The sequence below is a fragment of the Sminthopsis crassicaudata genome, chromosome 3 (genome assembly GCF_048593235.1).
Source record: "Sminthopsis crassicaudata isolate SCR6 chromosome 3, ASM4859323v1, whole genome shotgun sequence".
Classification (NCBI taxonomy): domain Eukaryota; kingdom Metazoa; phylum Chordata; class Mammalia; order Dasyuromorphia; family Dasyuridae; genus Sminthopsis; species Sminthopsis crassicaudata.
Window position 1 is genome coordinate 146,869,888 of NC_133619.1, and position 23,304 is coordinate 146,893,191.

At 33.4% G+C, this 23,304-nt stretch overlaps 1 protein-coding gene across 1 annotated transcript in view; it reads left to right on the forward strand.

Moving 5' to 3' along the window:
- The window catches only part of GPC6 (glypican 6), a 1,235,068-nt gene that overhangs the window by 820,081 nt on the left and 391,683 nt on the right, over nt 1–23,304 (forward strand). The window contains exon 4 of the mRNA XM_074299354.1: nt 1,603–1,768. Within this exon, the coding sequence (XP_074155455.1) occupies nt 1,603–1,768 (166 nt within the window). The remainder of the gene's footprint in view (nt 1–1,602; nt 1,769–23,304) is intronic.

A 23,304-nucleotide genomic window follows, 5' to 3' on the forward strand; every position in this document is an offset into this window, starting at 1 on the left:
GTGGTCCAAAGTATCAAATGTTGGAGAGAAGTCAAGAAAGATGAAAATTCAGAAAAGGAGACTGAATTATGCAATTAAAGATCATTGGTACCTTTGAGGAGAGCAGTTTGACACGAGTGATGTGACTGGAAATCTTCCTGCAAGCGTTTGAGAAGTGAATTAGAGGAGAGAAAATGAAGTCAAGGAATAGAAATAACTTAACCGTGTGTGGTAAATATTAATATCCCAAATTTGAACATCAAGATTTGAATGAGGCTTAAGGAACTTTAACAAACTGTCCAACACATCATTGTAAGTGGCTTAGCTTGAAGAGACTTGGATATGTTAACTGCAAATCCAGTGTTCATTTGATCCAGCTGTCTTATTTTGGGTGATATGCCTCACAAGTTGCTAGCTGTCCTGTTAAAACATATCTATTCCAGCTATGCATGGTGGTGCATGCCTATAATCCCTGCCCCTGGGATGGCTGGGACTGGGGATCACTGGAGCTTGTGAGTTCTGAACTGTATTTGAGAAAGGCAATCAGGTATATGCACCCACAGGCACAATGGCAAGTCAATAGGAGCAAGCTGCACAGGTCAGAAACATAACAGATCAAAGCTCCTATGTGGATGAGTAGAGATTTCACACCTGAACATGCTTGCTGAACTTCCAACATAGAAAAGATAGGGGAACCAGGTTAAAAAAAAAAAGCTGTGTGGAGGACATTCTTGTACTAAAGGAAGTATAATTAATCTACCTCTTACATTAAGAACTCTTTCAAAAAAAACAAAAAACAAAAAACTCTTTCAATTCCAGGAAAGTAAACTTCAACAGAATCTCTTAAATATAAAAATGTAACTGAAACAGAATCTTCCCTACTTCCCCTCAATAAATCATTGTTGCCAGATGAGGAAACTGAAGCAAATAAGAGTTAAGTAACTTGCCTAGGATCACACAGGTAGCAAGTATCTGATGTCAGTTTTGAATCCAGAAAGATAAGTTTTCCTGACTCTAGGAATGGCACTCTATCCACTGCACCACCTAGTTATAAGTCTTTTTCTAGCCTATCCTCTGGAACCAAATAAAATAAGTGTAAACTCTAATCTATATGACCATGTTTAAAATATTTGAAAATTGCTCCACACACACACACACACACCCCTTCTCCAAGGCAAATATCTTCAGATGTTAAAAATACAAAATATGCAAATTAAATGTCTGAACAAAGGTCTTCAACTATTTTTATTTTTAATTTTATATTTTGTATTTGTACATTGTGTGTGTGTGTAAATTGTGTAAACACCTTTCATTTATATTACCTTATTTTGGATTCTATTTCTGTTAGTCTTTACCTGTGCCTATAATATTAAATTATACTGACATATAGACTGAATAGTTGACAGCTACATATGATGAAAATTAGCAATTATTTCGCCAAAATGAGGTAATTAACTGGAATAGACTTGTAGCATGAGAAGCCGCTATTAAGAGTTAAGATCCTCACAGTTTAGTTGACCCTTAAGTATTTCTGCTTGAAGTTTATGCAAAGGAATTGACTTGCTTCTTTTTTTCTTCCTCCCCATCTTTTTTACCCTCTTCCTATCCCCAATAAATCCACAGGTCAGTCCAACCCCAGGGTGCATCCGAGCACTAATGAAGATGCTGTACTGCCCATATTGTCGAGGACTTCCCACTGTGAAACCTTGTAACAACTACTGCCTCAATGTAATGAAGGGATGCTTGGCAAATCAGGCTGATCTAGACACAGAATGGAACCTGTTTATAGGTAAGAAGCATTTAAATGGCACATGGAACAGAAGTGATAACAGCAAGTGTTCAATAACTCATTTTTGGTGACCTAGGAGAGAAAGGCTTAATGGAATAATAGCTTTTTTTTTCTTTCTTAATTTCCTATCACACTAACTTTCCAGCGTTTAAAAGGATTACTATTCTTCCTTGTGAAAGTTCTTGTTTATCACATAAAGATTTTACTGTATTGAATTAGTTGATATGTTTATGAAGGCTGTGAAAATATTCTTGTTGAGTCCAGTGGACTTATGTGAGGAGAGGATATATTGAGAAAAAAAAAAAAAAGAATCTTTTTTTCTTCAGCTCATAGAAATGTCACCTACAGTAATGTGTGTATCTCTCTTTTTTATACCTTAGGATGGTCATGGGTATTAGAAAAGGCATACTGTAGAGAAAATAAGCTACTTCATATTCCATAAACTTAGATGATGAAAAGGGCTCCATATATTAACTAAAACATGAAAAGTGTCTTTCTTTAATTTGTTGAAGGGAACATAGAATACTTGCATAAAATATTTTTAGAATCTCTGAAAGGTAGAAGTAAAAGTGTGTGTGTGTGTGTGTGAGAGAGAGAGAGAGAGAGAGAGAGAGAGAGAGAGAGAGAGAGAGAGAGAGAGAGAGAGAGAGAGAGACAGACAGACAGACTGTGTGATGGAAAGGGGGAGGACAGGAAGAAGGAGGAAGGATTGTGAATCACAGCCTTTCCTTGAGTCACAGAAATCATTTAGTGAGATGTGCTGCCAAAAGATATTTCCCAAACAGCCATCCAAGGATAAAAGGACAAATTTTATAGGCAGACTTCTAGCAAAATGCACAGGGCCTTGAAAGAGTAAATGTGTTTTCTTCCCTTCTGTCAAATGGCCTTCAAATAAAAGTACTTCCAATTGCATTTATTGCAATTACATGGTGACAAGTGGAGTGGTACAAATAATAGTGGCATATTTTAGCCATTAATGTCCTTCATCATTTATGCAAACCTCTACACCAAAATGCATGTGATTCAATGTGAGTTAAATCAGCTAAATGGAGGTGCTCTGAAGAAATATTTCCAAGATTCAGATAGAAGAGGGAAAATTTTATATGACTTAGCATTCAGAGGGGGGGAAAAATGCCCCAGAAATGACTAGAGAAGCTTGCCTGACAGTCATTTAGTACTATGTGTTACCTATTGATTACCACACTTCTGTATCTAGGAATGCTAGAGGAAATAATTTTGAGTTCTGAAAAATGAGAGCTTTAAAATGCTTGAATTCAAATGGCAATCACCTCCCACTCAAATCACAGAAATTATTTGGACAAAGCAAAAGGTATGATTTTAAAAATTTATTCAATATTCTTTTTTTCCTCATTTCCTCATCGTTCATTTCTCACCCTGAAATCGTGACTAAAATTTACCCAGGTTTTCATAGCAACGTGTGCTTAGGGGCTTGTACAAGTATGAGAATATCAATGAAAAAGAATGGGCAGTGATGGTACCACTCACATACCTTCCTCACAGTCTTAAAGCCTTTCAGAGATAAGTGAATGGTTATTCTCTATGTTCTCTAGGGGTGTGTGTGTGTGTGTGTGTGTGTGTGTGTCCCCCCAGAACACTGGGTGGTTACACATTTATTATCACACCTCTTCTTATAGCCCTCAGATTTAAGTGGAATGGTTTAATTAGTAGAAAAAACTGAAGAACATTTTTTTAAACCTTCTTTCTTTGATTAACCTACTTTACATCTGCTTTTAACCAAGTTAAATTCCATTGATTTATTTTGGAATTAGGTAATTTTATCCCTACATTACAATTGACATACCTGAGATCCAGCAAGTGACATGATTTTCCTCAAATTACCCCCAAATTTGCTGTTGGAAGTGGGAAAAACCCTGAATCGTACAGGCAGTTTTGTTGTTGATAATACATAGCCTTGGGTAAAGATTTGCTGGAAGAATGAAGAAATGGGCTCTTTTACCTTGATGTCACAATGATTGAGCTTTTCTCTGATTTGATTAACTAACCATCAGTCTCAAGTTCTTAATCTCTCCATTAACTGTTTCTTAGGTGCATATTTTACAAGAAATAAAATGCCTTCCTAGTCTTTTGCCTCAATAATGAAATCTTGAAAATACTATATTTGCTTTATAGAAAAATGATGAGCATATAGTATAGGCAAGTGATCAGGTTTCTCTCCTGTGTGCCATTTTTTGAGATTCGTAATCCTACTTTAATGCATTTTCACATCCTCTCTTCCCCTCCCTATTCTTTCTTGTTAGTCTCTAGATGTTTCTGATCAGAAACTTGCAATTTTTCAAGCTCTACCGCAGCCTTGAGAGATGATCACAAACACAGAACTGTTATATCATGGCAAGATTTACTCTTGCCACGCTCCTCCAGGTGTAAAGTGCTAGTTCATTAATTCACTACATAAATTAGTCAAATCCGCCAAGCCCATTTTACACAGATATAGTCAAGGATGACAAGGAAAATGTGCAGTTGAAAAGATCAGAGTGTGAATTGGTAATTCTACACTGATTATATATAATAGCCCAGCCTTTGGTCAACACCTGCAGCATGTCACCATTTTCAGGCCTGCCTTTTTGTCTCACAGAATACTTCAGTCAAACAGGCCTACTCCTGTTGCTGATTATCACACGTGCCAACTATGTCTGCTATAGTAATATTCCAGTTTATATACTTTACATTTATAAAAATTATGTGCTCATCCAGAATGTTAACAATGACAGGCAGTAATGTGTTCAATAAAATCAATGATCCAATTGACAGAACATCCTCATATTCTTTGCAATGCCCTGAATAAATTGAGGCTAATTTGGAACCATTTAGAATTCAGCTAGTTTCTTGAACTTGTCAGAAGAAAGATAATTCATTTACAAAGTGAAATGTTTTAAATGTTTCAGTGTTCTAAAGCCCAGCTGTGTTCCATTCCATTGGCATTCTACACTTTTTTCTCAGCATGAACTTGGGATTTTATCCTAGAAAAATTCATATTTCTACTGGCAAGCCTTAGAAGGTGTTTTCCTCAGGCTTCTGCCAGTAGGCCTAGAACAGTGCTCTCTACAGAGAGGGTGCTCAAATAACCCTTGTTCATCAAACATTACAAGGAGAAAGGAGCAACTCTTCATTTAAAAAAAAAGAAAAAAAAAGAAAGAAAGAAAAAAAGAAAAAAATTCTCCTTTTATAAAGCTGCTGACAGCTTTGCTGAAGATGAAATTTAGCCTCTTATTTTTGAGGGCTTGTAAAGCCTCAAGTTGCCTCTGCCAGAAACTGTCAGCTGCTTTCTAATAACATGTGGAATTCCCTCAGTACTAAACACAACCAAACTTCTACTTGCTGAATTAAAACGAATGGCAACCCTCCACAGAAGCACTGCTGAGCTACGAAAGATTGGAAGGAATGCATGAGTGCTTTTTAGTCTTATTCTCAGTATTAGAAAATAGGCACAAGGGGGGGAAATAATAATTTTTTGCATTACCAGTCTCTGCTTAGGCAGACATCCCAAGTGTCAGGGTATAGCCATACACAAAAGATTCCAGCTTAGCTCCTGAACGTCATCTGAATGTTAGAAGAGCTTTTTTTTGTGAATGTTTACATTAAAATAAAACTGCTCTGAGCTTTTAGGAACTAACTGGGAACATTTTGTGGGCAGAAGTGGTTGTTTCAGGAAGATCCTGTGGCTATTTAGATTGTTTGGCATTGACACCTGAACTCTCCTGATAAGAATTGTTCTATTCGACAAAAGGCCAAGTCGCAGATTACCCCTAGTTCATAAACACAAAAGTCAAGGCTGAAATTACATTTATATAGCTATAATAAATCTTGCATTCACTTTAAAAACTGGGACGTGTAGAACAGCCTCCGCCAAACATCTGGTACCTTCTAAGATTTTATAGACTGTGAAAATTGGTTTAAAAAAAAGAGAAAGAAAAGGAAGGGGCAGCTGTAGCAACACCAAGTAGAGATTTTACCCATTTATATACAATTTGTACCATTTTAAACAATGTCCTTTTACATATTACATACAGTAACTATAATTTTTCTATGTAAAATTTTCTATTTGTGTTGGATTTTTAAAAAAGGGTAAGGGAGAGATAAGTTAGTTACAACTAAAGTTTCATTTTCACTTTACTTTATGGCAGAGAATAGCCTTTTAGTAGAGAAAATTTTTAAATGGCATTATGCTAATGTTTTAAAATTCTTGAGGATGGTGGTGATATTGACAGAACTGGGAAATTTTTTATTTAAAAGGATCAAATACCCATTTGTATGAGTTTGCACCAAATGCTATAAAGAAAATTATCGATAAGATTTTGCTTTTCAGTAACTTATAATTTTATATCAAAGGAATAATAAATACTAAACAAGCATATAAGCATATTTCATAAGGTTTTTTTTCTTGTTTAATCTAGACCTGTGATTTTATTTGTATGATGAAGTACCAGGATGGAGCTTTCCTCTGGGGTACTCAGAGGCTGTGAGTTTCCCATAGTAACTTATCTAGTAATTTTTTTCTAGATAGAAAAGACATGAACCCAAGTATTTCTGACTTCAAAGCTGGTCCCCTTTCCATTCTATCATATTTACTATCGTTGCATATCATATTACATAAATTATTTATATTGAATGTAATCTGTAGGATGGTGATGATGGGAAAGGGAGAAAATGCCTCCATTTTTATTATGTAATGGTGGAAGGTAATATTATGTGTCTGACTTAAGCAGTAAAGTTGGGAGAAATTATGAAGATTTTTTTCAGATTAGTTCAGCAAGATTTCACAGGAAAGGGAGTAGTTTAAATCAGCTTAGATAATATAGAGTTTATGACTTTATAGGGAAAGAAAATATGCATAAAAATATTTTGTGAGAATAGGTGTGGTGGTAGAAATAAAGTTATCAGGCAATAAAATGATGAAGGGAACTAAGGAATTTTTATGGAAAATTGACTCAAAAGTGATTGAGTGTTTTGGCAACATAAAAATAGCTAATGTTTTGGATGAAGTAAAGATTAAAAATGTAAAAATATGTAGCTTCACAAGGAGCTCTCTGATGATCTCAGGTTCAAAAGGCACATAAAATATGGAAATGGGAACATATAAAAAGAACTGCAGATAACAAAAGCAGATCAGATCTCTAAAATCTCAGTGAAAAGCTATAAATGAGTTCAGATTTCATAATTAAGGCAACTTACATGCTGGATTGAAAAAAACTTGCAAAATATGTTCATTGGATCAAATCTTTGAAAAATCATAGAAATTGAGAAGGAGCCAGAAGACAGGTTATATAGGCAAATGTTGTCCTTATTTTTAAAAGAGGAGGCAATCATGTAATCTACATTCCAAAGACCATTAAATTAAACTTCATTTCTAAGCAAAATGTTAGACCAGATTATTAAATGGATAGTTTTTTGATTATTTAAAAAGGAAAGCAGCAACAACTGGGCACAGGTTCAATAAGAATAAAACTAATCATAATTCTTTTTTTTTTCATAGACCAGAACAATGCTATAGGTATATCTTCACTTCTACAAGACATATGATGAGGTTTTTCACAATGTTTGTATAGGCAAAATGCAGAAATTTACATTAAGTAATAATCAATTTAAGGGGTTTATACCTGATGGAATAATAATATGCAAAGATTATTGATTAATGGATATATATCACATAGGAAGGAGTTCCCTATAGCTTTGTTCTAGGTTCTATTTTTATTCAATATTTCTATCGATGACTTAGCTGAAAACATTGCATTTTTATCAAATTTAAAATTGGCTATGTGCTGAGAGAGATCGCTGATACCTAATAATAGCAGATATGGATTTTAAAAGGTTTCTGTAGCTTGGAACAGATCAGGTGAAGTTTATTAAATGAAAATGTAATGTTATATACTTAAATTCAAAACTACTTTTGTAAGTATTTGAACATTAAACATGGCTAGACAGTAATATATATGAAAAGACTTGGATTTTAGCAATTGAAAGCCCCGTTTTAAGTCAACAATGTAATATGGCTACCAAAAAGACTACTGTAACAAAAGATGTTGCAAAAGTGAAATCAACAGGTCTTGGATAGGAAAAGTGAGAGAGAGTGAAGAATTGAAGGATGCTATCCTTGATAATAATCAAGTGGGAAATTAAGGACTGAGGAAAATTCAGAGAGAAAGATATGGAATTTGGTTTGGGACATATTTGGTTTAAAACATCTGCTAGACATCTAGTACAAAGCAAAAAAGCAAAGATTCAAAATTGAAGCTCAGCTGAGAAATGAGGGCAAGAAAAGTAGATGTAACAATCATTAGCATAGAGATAGTGATTAAATCCATGGTATCTGATGAAATCACCAAATGAGATACTATAGAGGGAAAAGAAAAGAAGGTTCAGGACAGCCGTCTATTAGGTTACTTAAGGTATAAGCTATAAATAAGGGTAGAGAGTGTGATCTGAGAATTCATCAAGGGAGACAGAGAAGGAATAGTCTGACAGGAGACTCAGAACCAAGAGAGAGTGCTATCCCCCAAATTTAAAAAGTATAGAATATCAAGGAAAAGAGGATGATCAATAGAGTTTCCGAGGATTTTTTTATTCCATTTCTGTATATCTATGGATATATCTGTATAATATCTAATATTAATAATCTATGGAATAATAAAATTTAGATAGCACCTTTCTTTACTTATTAATCAGTTTATTATCTAGTCTCCTATTTTGGCTAAGCTAGAAATGGAATAGTCATTCCTTGACCTTATCCTGCTGCTGAGGAACAAAAAAAAAATTTGATCCTCTCCATTTCTGACCTGGTCTGGTTCATACACCCTGCTACAACATTCTCTTTCTCTGTTTTTCTCTGTCTCTGTCTGTCTCTGTCTCTGTCTCTCTCTGTCTCTGTCTCTCTCTGTCTCTGTCTCTCTCTGTCTCTGTCTCTCTCACTCTCTCCTAGTAGAAGACAGCATAAGCATATTATACTAGTCCTGGCCCTTTGGTTTTAAATTGAGGAACAAAGATTGAAGGCATTTTTTTGACAATTTTAAATTTTGATCTGTCAATTCCAAAGTATGGTTTTATCTTCATGGGCTTCTTACATTGTTTTTCAGTTCTGTCTGATGCTTTATAACCTCATGTGGAGTTTTCTTGGCAAAGATACTGGAGTCATTTGCTTTTTTTTTTCTCCAGCTCATTGTACAGATAAGGAAACTGAAGCAAACAAAGTTAAATGACTTGACCCAAGGTCACACAGGTAGTAAGAGCATTTTATCCCCTATGCTGCTTACTTATTCCTATATTCCTAGGGAAGAAAGGGAAAAAAAAACCCTCATTAATTATTATGAGTTGAAGACTATCCCACATCCTCTCTTTTTGTCTTTGTTCAATATCTTTTGTTGATGATTATCATATGTTCTATTTCTTTGGGAATGATGACAGAATGGGGAAGCTGCACCATCAACTCAAATGAAAAGAAGAAAGAAAGTTGGGTCTCATCCAACAGTATAGGGCAGGCTACATTTGTTGTCATTACTCTAAGTTTGGAGTGCAACTTATTTCAGTTGAACTGTACATATTTTATAAACATTTTTAAGCAGTACAGTAGTAGAAATACTTTGTTAGTATAAATGCATGTGGTTGTAAAGCAAATCCAGATGCTGGCATTTTCTTACTTATGAAGAGTAATTAAAACCTAGATCTTTAAGCAGCCAGTGTAGAGCAATCTTTGAATAAAAAACTGATAGAAGGCATGGACTGAAACAAGCTTTATAAATGATCTAGTCCAATTCTCTCAAATAATTGAAGTCTGGAAAGGTCAAGTGACTATACTTGCTATTGACTATCCTATATCTCTTCTTTCTTTTCTGTCTAGCCTCCTCAAGAAGGCTGTCTACAATGAATCTGATTCCTTTCTTCTTATTCCCTTCTTAAATCTCTGCAGTCATCATTCAACTGAAACAGAGCTCTGCCAAACTGGAACCGGCAAAGTTGGCCACATCTAATAGCCTTTTCTTAATCCTCTTCCTTCTTAACCTGTGTTATCTTTGATACTGTTGATCACCCTTTTCTTGGTGCTCTTATCTTTCTAGAGTTAGACGATGCTGCTGTCTTTCAATTCTTTTCTTACATATTTGGCCACTCCTCAGTCTTTGCTTGATCTTGATCTGCCATGTTTATTAACCTAGGGTGTTCACAAAAGCCATGTCCAATGCATTCTATATTATTTCACTTGGTGATCTCATCAGCTCCAATATATTCATTAATCATTTCTACACAGATGATTCTGAGATTTGTCTAGCCCTAATCTTAAACTCAGCTATGTGATATAGTGGATAGAGTGTCAGGGCTGGAGTCAGAAAAACCCCTCTCTATGAGTTCAAATCTGTCCTCAGACATATACTAGCTGTGTGACCCTAGGCAAGTCACTCAGCCATGTTTGCCTCAGTTTCCTCATTGTAAAATGAACTGGAGAAAAAAATGACAAACCATTCTAGTATCCTTGCAAAGAATACACCAAATGGAGAAACAAAGTTGGACATGACTGAAAATGATTAAATAGCCATCTTAAATTCAACATGTCCCTAATTGAACTAATTTTCCCCACCTCCCCCAAAAATAAACTTTCCCTCTTTCTAGCATTTTCTGTTACTGTGGAGCGTACCCTGATATTCCAGTAACATAGGCTGATAATAAAGGTGTCATTTTTAACTCCTTTCTCTCTTATGCTGCTTATCAAATAAGTTGCCTATTCTGTTTTTACCTTGATAAAATATGTCATTTATACCCCCTTTTCTCCTTTGATTGCCACTCATCAACTCATATAGGCTCTGATCACCTCATGTTTGGACCGTTGCAAAAGCCTCTGCCTGATCTTTCTACTTCAAGTCTCTCACCCTTCCATTTTCTACTGTTAAAGTGATCTTCTTAAAGCACAAGTCTGATTATGTTAACTTTTATTAACTACAGTGGATCCTATTGCCTTGAATTAAATTAAATTCTCTTATTAAATAAAATTAAATTTGTCATGAACTTTTTTCCCTTAGTTGTTTTCCCACACTTTCCCCCCAGTTTCATCTCATCCATATGAAACATGTCATTTCTATTTCTTCCATAGAATATTGATGTACTTATCTCTTGATAAAGAAATGTTTACTTTTTTGTAAATATAAGAGTTCTAAAATAAGTAGGAAAAATCAAGATATTTCCTTTCAAAAAAGCAATTGAGGAGGTGTATATAACTACTTTTTTTTTTTTTTTTTTTTTTTTTTTACTTCTATGAAACGTTAATGTAGGAGGGAATAAGCTATAAGATGACTGGGAAGATAGGAGTAGGCCACATTGTAATTCGACTTAAAATGCCAAACAAAGGATGTTACATTTGTTCCTGGAGGCAATAGGTAGCAGCAGTATGGAATGAAAATTGTGAAAAGTGTGAAATAATTCAAAAGATAGGTTTGGGTTGCATGGTTTGACTATATTTTCACTTAGCAGTTACCAAAATACTTTAGGGTATACTCAAAATATTTTAATTCATCTGATTTTAGAGCAGAAGAAACACTAAGAAATTGGCAGTTGTTTTAAATACTATGAAGCAAAGTAAATTAAAATGTCATATCTAGAAATGAAAATATATAATTTCCTTTTTTTATTGTCACAATTCATCTCTATTCTATTATCATGTTATTCTCTGTACTCCAACACAAATTCTTCTAGGAATTCTTATTTCTAGGAATTTGATAAACAGAATTACATTTTTCCTATGTGGCTTTATATCTCATAAAATTCAATGACTTGACCTTTCAAAAAAGAAGTTACTCTAAATTAATTGTTACAACTGAAGTATTTAATATTCAAAACATTTTAAGGAAAGTCTTGAGGGTTTCAGAGGCTTGGGGATTTCTTTGCTTGTTAAGTGCATTGACTCTAAATTATAACCTTGGTGTCATCCCTGGAGTTGAGGAAAATGTTATAAAAATAAGAAAGCTAACATTCTCATTTAAAGGAATGGTCCCTAACACAAGGGACATATTTGAGTACTGAAGCAGACTTTTACATGCTAATAATAACCTATAACTTTGGGAAGCTAACACATAGTTCTTTTCCAAAAAGCCGATATATATGAGAAAAACATTCCATTATAAGTATATTGTCCTGAGATACGTGGATAGTGGAAATCTATTTGCATATTTGAAATAAAGGAAAGTCCTTCATTCAAAGAGCTCCATAATGTTTGTTTCCTGTCTACACTTTAGAAACAAATTCTTTTAATCTCACCTAAAACAGGGCAGCAAGAGATCAGGAGTTCTTTTGTAAATGATAGTATCTTAGCAGAATACTGAACAATGCCTTTTTTGACTATTGCAACTGTACCAGAAATATGTAAAGGGGTCATTAGGAACCACCAGTAGAGGGAGAAATTAATTCATAATTATGTATGAAATAATTGTAATTTTGAATTATTTCAAGCTAGTTCTCTGAGAAACTAAAATATATAAGGTATGCCAGAGGACAAAAAGGATAGGAGAGACACCGTAGCATCTTTACCAGGCATGAATTTATCACCCAGTATAACACCTTATTTGGAACTCATTCTGAATTTATGACTTTTTTATTTGTTTGTTTTACCTAAAAGAAGAAATGTGGTAATTTTTTTTATTTGTGAAAACATATTTGAATTTAAGATCAATAATATATTGTCTGTTACAATACACTTACTCTGATTCTATGGTTCTGAATTATTCCCATCTATACTTCATCATTACTATTATGTTTTTTTTTCCTTTGAAATGAAATCTCATCATAATTGTTATGATAACATAGTAGAAAATAAGCTCTTCAAATGCAGGGACTATTTGGTAATTTTGTTTTTAAATCTCAATTATGTTACTTAACTGCTTAAAAGTACCATAATAATTTCTGAAAGGAAATTATATTGGGGATTTCTTCACTAGAATTATAGCCTTACACATAGCAAGCATTTAATAAATATTTGTTGAGGTCATATAACAAGCTTGAACAAAGGTAAGAAATGAGGAAATATGTTTAAGTAATTGGGAGTATGAGCTACTAGCTACAGTATATGTTGAAAAGTAGTAGACAATAAACATGGAAAGGAATATTGTGATTAGAATATAGAAAAATGTATATGTTAGACTAAGGATTTGTCTCAAGTTGGAAAGCAATGGGGAGCTACTGATGGCTTTTTGAACAGGAGGGGGCATCAGTAATTATTTTTGTACAGTATTATTATCAAGAAATAGTTTATTAATGGAACCTATTAACAATAGTTTATAAAAACATCAAACAGATACATTTTGTAAGAATCACAAAGAGCCAAGAATACTATCCCCATTAGTAATCCTTATCTTAGAAAGGTAAGAGAGGAAGTTTTCTAAATTTTGTACCTATGCATATTCAATGTTTCCTTAAAAACAGACAGTCATAATGTTTAGTGTCAGTGTCTCCAGGACAATCTCACTAGAAAGTTCTGTAGAAACTAACCCAAAATTTGAAAAAGAAATGTTTTCTGATTTGACTGCATGTACAGATATGTCCTGTTTTTATGGTATATGGTGGGGCAGGATCAAATGGCATTTTCCCCTTTGCATTATCTAAGTAATATTTTTTTACTGTTAGTATTTACATATATATATGTGTGTGTGTGTGTGTGTGTATAGATGTATGTATAATTTTAAATAAATAATAGCTATGAAGTCTCTTGAAGAAAAATGGAATAATTTTAGAATAATTCATAGTCAGCTCTTTATTCATTGATATCAGTCTAGATATTAAATCACATTATTGATTTAAAATATATAACAATATACAAGCAAATATAAAGTTTTTTAACTTTCCATTGAAACAATATACAGATTACTCTCTGGGATGGGTATAGATGGGAAAAATGTCAGAGACCTTAAATTACATTAAGTACTGTCATAGATGAAATACACACAAAAGACAAACTTGATTATTCATTTAGTCACTCATTCTTTGAATAAACATATCTCAACCTAATAATCAACATAAAGTCTTGATGACCTATCTTTTGAACATTATCTCATTATTGTATTCATTTCTTTTTAATGGGTGTTCTATTAATATTTTATCATTTTTAACTTTATTGAAACTCAAAAAAAACTCTTGCTAGAAATATATTTTTACAAGTGTGCATATGTGTATTCTTATATACAAGATATCAAAAAAATCCTAAATGTTAATATCATCAAAACACTTTTAGAATACTGTTTATGTGGTGAAAAATGAACTAGGAATTGGAGAAAGTCTGGAATTCAACCTTCATAAGGTAGAATATAGTTGATCAGCGTTTTTACAGACTATTTTTTTATATAAAAACTAACAAATAATATTAATTTATATATATACATATATGTAATACATCTATGTACAAATAGAAGTTTGTTCTAAGTTCTTAAAACTTCGTTTTAAGGCAGCTTTGCTTTGTCTCTATCTGTAAAATGAAATTAAACCAGAGTTTCTCTGAGAACTAAAATTCCATGATCATAAAGGAGAATGACAAATAAAAATGTTAAGCACCATCGAAGAAATGAGTCTTTTTAAGTTAGGTAAGTAAGTCAATATGAATGAAAGAAAGGAATTTTCTTAATTACTTATAAATATCTAAGTAGAAGATACACAATTCTTACTGTGTATTGTGAAAAAGCATAAAGGATTTCTAGTTGGACTCCAAATGAGGCTAGAAAGAAAAGCCAGCCAAGAAGACAAAAAAAGCTGTAGATGTGGCTTGTTTGGGCCTCATAATGCTCATATCAAGATAAATTTACTATAGTGAGTCATTGACATGTTTGTATCTTGCTTCATCATCAGAATTCAGTTAAGATATTATCCACATGTTGATGACCTATGCAACTGGCTGCTTTCTCTTTATTAAAAGACAGCCTTAAATTATTTGTTTGGAAACTGCCTGCCTTAAAAAAATATTTATGCTACACTTAAAGTCCCTTAATGTTAAGCAATTTTTTCCAGTTTCATTTTTTAAATTGCCCTTTGTACCTACTTTACCTAAAAGTAAATGCCTCCCTAATATGGGGAAGGTATAAGTACTGATGATGAAGAATGTACACCTAGTGAGATTTATGTTATTCTTATTCCCTGTCAGATGGCTTCTCCATCTCCTATTCTCTCCATTTACTACATTATACATAACTGATGTATTTAAGACTTCTGCAATAATATTATTGTCTGTAGCTTCAGGAACCACGAGGATATCCTGTTAGAAAGAGAAGAGAAAAAGACTTTCTATAATGATTAGACCTATAGCAAGTCATTTTGGAAGAAATTTAAGAATTTCACCTTAAATTTGTTTGTTTTTATTTTTGTGTTTTTAAACAATCATAATCAAAGTCAAATGAGATTATTTGTTCACTACCATAGTTGACACATAGTACACACACATATATGTGTATATATATATATATATATATATATATATATATATATATATATATATATATATGTATGTGTATGTCTATAGTATATATAATACAATAATATAATAGATAATAAATAAAATGTATATATGTATAAATGTATTTATGTGAAATATAACTGTGCCTTTGTAAATAAATATAAATATGTAAGTATATACATATATATACACATACAATATACATATATACACATACACATATGTTTGTTGCTGTCTCCTTCCCAGTATGGTACAGACATAAAAACTATTCATAATAAATTGAAAAACTATTAATAAATAAGAAATCTAGAAGATAATCATAGAAACAAGATGAAGGACATTGTGCTATTGGAAAAATTATTTATTGAATGAAGATTGATTGCTTGCCATATTCTTTGTATTTTTACCAATATAGTTGAAGGTCAGGGGTTGGAGAGGGATGGGAATACAACCTAAACTTAAGCCTAGACAATGTAGCATTGATGTGATCACTCTCTGATAGCTCTGAAAATAATAGAAAAAGAAAACAAGGGGAAATTTTCTTAAAACCAAGTTTTCTTATCAAAGAATACCATAGGAACTCCCCGAGTAACCAACAAAAATATCTTTGATAGTCATCTAGGAAAAAGAATATTTAAGAAAAGGAACCTTATTACAAATAAAAATGCCTTGTGAGAAGGTCATTTTAGTGCTACAATAACTAAATCCTTTTGTGATGTGAACTTAGTAATAGTAATTCTAGGACTAGAGTTAGAATAAGTTACTAGCATGCACTCATCTTGCACAATAGCTATATATTTCCTAAATGTATGTGATTAACGTGAGTGGTGCAAAGGAATCATTTAGTTTCCAGCTTCAGCTTACTTTTTGCTTTGATTAATGTAAAAACTAAAATGTTGACAATTACATTTTTTTCTGTTTTCTTCAAACTAAAATCACAGCATGAAAATGTGAAATTGTTGAAGCAGTAAATGCCCCCAAATAATTTGACACAAAACACTAGCCTCAAAAAAGGCATATGCAGTTTCCATCTGTTAGTGTAACACTAACAAAATGACAAGATTTATCTTTCATGTTATGAAATTCACAAAACAACTCCAGCAGACCTCCTCAGTCTGCCCAATTTATTTGTATTGATTCGGGGAGTAGTGGTAAAGAATAGCCTTAATTTTGTGCAATAGAAAATGCAGAAGACTCAGAGAGCTGCATACTTTTGCATAAAACACATAAAGCACACAAAAATAGTTCCCCAAGGAAAAGGGACTGAACTCGGGATATGCCATAAGTTGATACTCCAACATTTTGATGACTCTCTGGCTTTCATATTGAATCCTGCCCAAATCTCCAGGATTCCTATTTTAATGTCTCTTGGGGCTTAGAAAATGCAAGCACATTTTGAGTTGATTGTGTGGATAGCTATCTTACCGTTGGACATAGACTGTTTTGACTTCCTTTCCATTGGGTTTAACACTGTTCAAATCATTCGTTTTAATAAAGAGCAATGGCAAAAGCCTGATCCCTTTCCTCTTCACCTCATCCCTAACCCGATTCATCATTTTACCCTTAACTAGTATCAACAGGTCACAAGGATACTCTTCTTTTTCCAAGCACATCAGTATAAGGGAACATTCTGCTCAACAAATCATTCTACCAATTCACTGCCACTAGATTCTAGAATTCTTAAATAAATGATGGCTACTTGTGAGTCAATCTCTGTCTATCACAACTTGGAAAATCTCCCTTTTCTAGAAAATAATAACTATATTTTAGAACTTAGAATTATATGAAGCAATCTTAAAAGACTGACCTGAGCCAGAAAATCTCCCTTTCTTGTTTAGCTAGAAGGGTAAATTCTGGGCATAAAATATAGAAATGCCCCATTTCTACAAAGGAAATTAAAATTTAGGAACAATGTCTGTGAAGTTCCTTCTTCAGGCTAAATAGTTCTTCCCATTTCAGTGAAAATTAAAAATGAAGTAATTCAATTCATCCTTGAAGGTCAAAATATTTCTAATAAATTCTCTGTTTAACTCTATTTAAGAATTTTTCATTTTGACTTACACTTAAAAATTCAGTTTCATTATTTCTTGCAGATGAACATACTTTAATTTGATAATTATATTTCATTGTTATTAAGGTGCCTTTTTTAGTTAGGAACTTTGTCATTCTAATTATATGTAATAATTCACATTTTCACAAGTTCATGTCATAACACTGTAATACTGACTTTTTGCATCTTTTTCAGAAAATATTTGGGGAAAATAATTGGGATTCAATGAATACTTATAGTTCTTGATAACATAAGCAGGTGCCTATTATTTCCTAGAAGGGCAAGAACTTGGAAAATCAGAAGTCTATTAGCATTTTTGAGAACTTCCATTCCCAAAGAAATTGAAAGTCTGGGGCAAAAGAAAATGTTTCACTTCAGAAAGTTGAGAAATACCCACAGAGTTAAGCAAGTGCATTGTTAAAGAAAACATTAAACCTCCTAGCTATTCATAAATGGGAAACTTATAACAGGTCCCAGAGCTATCATAACCAAAAAAAACCCTTCATACAGCAGACTGGTTTAATAGAACAAGAGTGAGTTTACCTCCTCAGGCATTGAAATCATTTGGAAAATGCTGATTAGTGGCTAACACAAAAATCTCTATTTTACCATACAACACTGCCTGTCCTGTTTCTCCCCCCGCCCCATGATAAATCCTTAGCAAATTTTATAATCTATTACTACAATATCTAGTTTATAGAGAGCAATGTTAGAAGATGGTACTTCAACTTGCTTTGGCAAATATGTCATTTACATTAATATATGTCTTACAATGCACTTAAAAACTTGGTTAATTCATGATCATTTGATGTGTGGAATCGCTGATGATGGCTTAGCATTAAAGTCATTCTTGAAATTAGTTTTTATTTTCCTCAGGCATTTCTTCTCTAGTTTGTTTCTATAACAATTAAGATAGGAAACATTTTAGAGCTATTTTCCCCTTAATCTTGAGAGTGTTTTTTGGTGTTTTTTTTTTTTTCTCACATCACGAACATTTTTGGGGGAGGAGGGGGAGAGTAAAGTCACAAACTGCGATTCTAATGGCCAATATTATGGTTTCATATGTCATTCTTAGAAAAAAAACTATAATTTTATAAAATTTTAAGACCCTTTATATATTTTATTAATATATTTATGATTTATTATACTTTAAAAATATATATCATTAAACACATGTGAAGGGACAACTAAATGGCATAGTAAAAGGAGCACTGGCTCTGAAGTCAGAAGACCTGAATTCAAATGTGACCTTAAACACTTAATACTTCCTATAAAATGATCTGAAAAAGGAAATTGCAAACCATTTTAATATCTCTGCCAAGAAAACACTCTTAAGGTTACAGTCAGATATGACTGAAAAATGACAGAACAACATGGTAGAAAGCACACTAGGTGTGGAATCAGTAGTTCCAATATTATTTTTGAAGTTTCCTCAATATATCACCAAGAGTATGTCACAGCCCCAGAACTGCCATTTATTAAGTAGTGGAGATTCCTTTCAGGAGTGAATAGTTATTAATGGCTGCTGACTTCACTCTAAAGTCCTTTGGTACAGCATATTTATAGATAAAAGTCTTCCTTAGGAACAGATTAGACTAAAATAATGTGGTCCCTTCCCACTTGGAGCTGTAATGATTTTGATATGTCATCATGAATGCTAAGTGAAGTGGGTAGAATCAAGAGAACATCGTATACAAAAACAGCAAAATTATGTGATGTGACTTGGCTCCTTTCAACAATGAAATGATTCAAGGCTAGTTTAATAGACTTATAAAGGAAAGTGCCATCCACATCCAGAGACAGAACTAAGGAGACTGAATATGGATCAAGCAAAGTATTTTCATCTTTGTTGTTGTTGTTTGTTTTCTGGGGTTTTTTCCTCATGTTTTTTTTATCTTTCAACTTTTGATCTGATTTTTCTAGTACAGCATGATGAATATGGAAATATATTTAGAAGAATTGCACTTATACTGGGTTGCTTGCTTTCATAAGGTGTACCAAAGGTGAAATGTTGAAAACTACCTTTGCATGTATCTGAAAAAATAAAAAGCTATTTAAAAAAAAGAATGTCATCATGAAAATAATTATTTGATGGTAGAATACAGAATAGAGTAGAACAGAGAGATCAGTACATTGTATCAATGATCTGGGGCTGGAAAGGACCTTAGACAGTTTGGAGAGGAAACTGGAGCCCCAAGGCACTGTCAATACACATGTATTGCGTCAGAGGTAGGATTATAACCCTGTTCTTCTGACATTAGGGTCTTTAAACTGTCCCATGCTGCCTCCCTAAGAAGAAGGAAATATATAGTTTATTTATATTCACTTATAAAGTGTCTACTATAAATTACATTTATGTAGTATCTACTATATACTAGGTTTATATACTACATACTATAGTGCCTAGCATTATACAAGGCACTGTGCTAAGTGTTTTACAAATATTATTTTATTTGGTGACTAGTTAAGACAAAAACACATACACACACACACACACACACACACACACACACACATACACACCAATTTTGATTCTCTTGAAAGCTATCTTGGGGCAGCAAGATGGTGCAGTAGATAGAACAACCAGCCTTGAAGTCAGGAGGACATGAGTTCAAATGTGACCTCAGACACTTATTACTTTCTAGCTGTGTGATCCTGGGCAAGTCACTTAACCCCAATTGCCTCAGAAAAAAAAAAGAAAAGAAAAGAAAAGAAAGCTACCCCAAGTTCAATGCATCTTTTAAGTAACACTGAAAATCAGAATTCACAAGTTGCCTACTGGCACCCCTACCCTCCCCCATCTGTTTTTTTTTTTTTTTTCCAGACAGATCAGAGAATTTTAAGTAAATGATTAAATAGCACAGGAAGATAACAAGGAAACTGTCCCATTTATACAGGAATCTAGTCTTCTGCGGTAAATCCTCTTCTCATTTCTCTCTTAAAAGTTCAGAACTCCGTTCTTTCACATTGCCTCTTTATACCAAAGGAGTCAGATCCCAGCAGTTTACAAGTAATTTCAGCAGCTCCAAATTAGCCCTTTCATCCCCCAAACAGGGAGGGGAAGCAACTTATTTTTTGTGAATGTTATCACCAGATCCACAAAGCATTCAGGTCAGCAATGCTACTTCTCTGGATGGGAGCCCCACTGAGAGAAAAAATCTCTTGCTGCTTCTTCTACTTGGGACACACTATTATGTCGTGGTCTGGATACAGTTGAGGGAAATACTTTTTGAAAAGAGAATCTAACACAATCTCTCAATGACCTAGCTGTTTCTATCACTCTTTCTCAGGATGAGAGTTGGCACATACCTAAAAGCCATAATCTTATATCTCCTGATTTTTCCCCAAGTCTCTTTTCAAAACCTGTGTTCAGAGAGATATTCCCAGACTGTTACATACATTTCTTTCTAGGGCCCTTTCTTCTTTTTTTATAGCTTTTTATTTACATGATATATGCATAGATAATTTTTCAGCATTGACAATAGAAAATCTTTTGTTACAATTTTCCCCCCCCTTCCCCCTACCCTTTCCCCCAGATGGCAGGTTGACCAATACATGTTAAATATGTTAAAATATAAGTTAAATACAATATATATGAATATATATACATACAGTATATATATATATATATATACATACATATATATATATACATGTCTATACAGTTATTCTGCCGTACAAAAAGAATCAGACTTTGAAATAGTGTACAATTAGCCTGTGAAGGAAATCAGAAATTCAGGCAGACAAAAACAGAGGGATTAGGAATTCTCAAAGTGGTTTCATAGTCATCTCCCAGAGTTCTTTTGCTGGGTGTAGCTGGTTCAGTTCATTACTGCTCTATTGGAACTGATTTGGTTCATCTCATTGTTGGAGAGGGCCTCGTCCATCAGAATTGATCATCATATAGTATTGTTGTTGAAGTATATAATGATATCCTGATCCTGCTCATTTCACTCAGCATCAGTTCATGTAAGTCTCTCCAGGACTTTCTGAAATCATCCTGTTGGTCATTTCTTACAGAACAATAATATTCCATAACATTCATATACTCACAATTTATTCAGCCATTCTCCAATTGATGGGCATCCACTCAGTTTCCAGGTTCTGACCACTACAAAGAGGGCTGTCTAGGGCCCTTTCTTGATGAATAAAGCCTTTTACCCAAAAGCCTTCTGGAGAATATAATCCAGAGAAACTCTGCCTACCCAGGTCTCTTACAGGTAAATATCAAAACATGAGACAGTAGCAATTGATTTAAAGATATGAATTATCAAAATATTACAAAAAGATTTTCAGGAATTTGTGAATAAATAAATATGAGTGAAGGAAAGGGATGATTTTGTTCATTGCAAACATAGATAATTTAAGCAGCATTGATCACCTAAGAAAAAAAGTGTTTTGTTTTAAGACATGTTGAGTTTGAGAAGATAGAGCTGTATCTAAATGGAGGTATTCACATGCATTTGGAATTCTTGTGTGACCTTGAAAAAGTCATCATTTTTCTATTCCTTATTTTTATCATCTGTAACATGAAGAGAGTGTCATAGGAGCAATGGTTCTCAAAGTGTGGTCCTGAGAATACTGGGGCGGGGGGGGGGGGGGGGAGAATGTCTCTGAAACCCTTTCAGAGGGACTATAAGATAAAAATTGTTTTTTTTATTTCTGATATGATAAATATCTATAAAGGTAACCTACATAAACAAAAACTTTTGGACAGATCATCAACAATTTTTAATAGTATAAGATACTTAGAACAAAAATTTGAGAGACACCAGAATGGGGGACCTATTAGTTCCCTTTTATCTCTTCATTTATGTGGCTATGATAAAACTATAGTTCTGGTGGATTAATGACATTTACAAATGTTACAGATAATGTTCCCCACAGCTGTGTTTTTCCTTCACACATAATGCTATATGTCACAAAGCAATTTCATTTCATTTCTGCAAATGTTAATTAAATGCAATGTACCCCATGCTATATCTGTTACCAACAAAACCTAACTAGGTAAGGACCAATGTGATATAGTTAATGGTTTCTGGCTTTAAGCCGTCTAAGGAGAAGCACAAATATATGTGATGCAACTTTTACACATAGACCTCTGGAGGAATAGAAAGACTTTTCAAATCCCATATTGTCAGCTCCTGACTTAAGAATACTCTAGAGTATAAATTATTTTCCCCATATTCTATGGTGGCTTTTGTCAACTGGCTTCTGCTTATCCTATTATGGATGAGAGCCATGAAATATTATTTGAATTGTAAGCAAAGAAAGTGCCCTAAAACCACCTGCCCCTCTTTGAAAAACCAACACAAAAAAAAAAAACCCAGAGGAAAGGTCAAGTCTAAAAACAATAATTTGGAGTTGCAAAAAGCAGATCAGCTCAAAGGTTTAGTCTGTAGATAGCACTCAGTCATTCAGTGCACAAGGAGGATTTAGATTTGTTCACAACTCACAGAGAAACCTAGAGTTTTGAGAATAACATTTCAAAAAAAGTAATTTAAAAATGGTCACTGAACATTTATTTTAAATGTGATCAAACTAATAATAAATAGAATTTAATAGTATGCCCCTATTGAATTCATTTAGTATCGGTTGATTATAGGATCCCTTGAATTTTCATATGAAATCTCTAAATAGTAAATTACATTTCTTCAGAAAGCCTAAGAACGAAAAAAATTCAGTTTAATATTGTTCTGCTTTCCATTGATTCCCATGCATTTTAACTTCTGTTCACCAAGCAACAATTCTTTCATGTCAATAACTCATTAAATTATACAAGAAGTCAAGGTAAGAAAAGTTGTATATTGAAAACTACATTCACACTTTGTAATATATAAGTGGGAGAAAAGTAATTTGAAGATTCAAAATTGTAAACAGCCTCATCCTACTAAATGATAGCAGAGTGAAATGTAATGTCTACCTAGACTGATATCTCCTAATTATGTAGAAGCAGAGAAGTTTCACAATAGGTCTGCTTCAGTATTTTATGTGTTTAGACAACAAGCTATCTTTGAATCTTAAGTAAAACCTTATTCA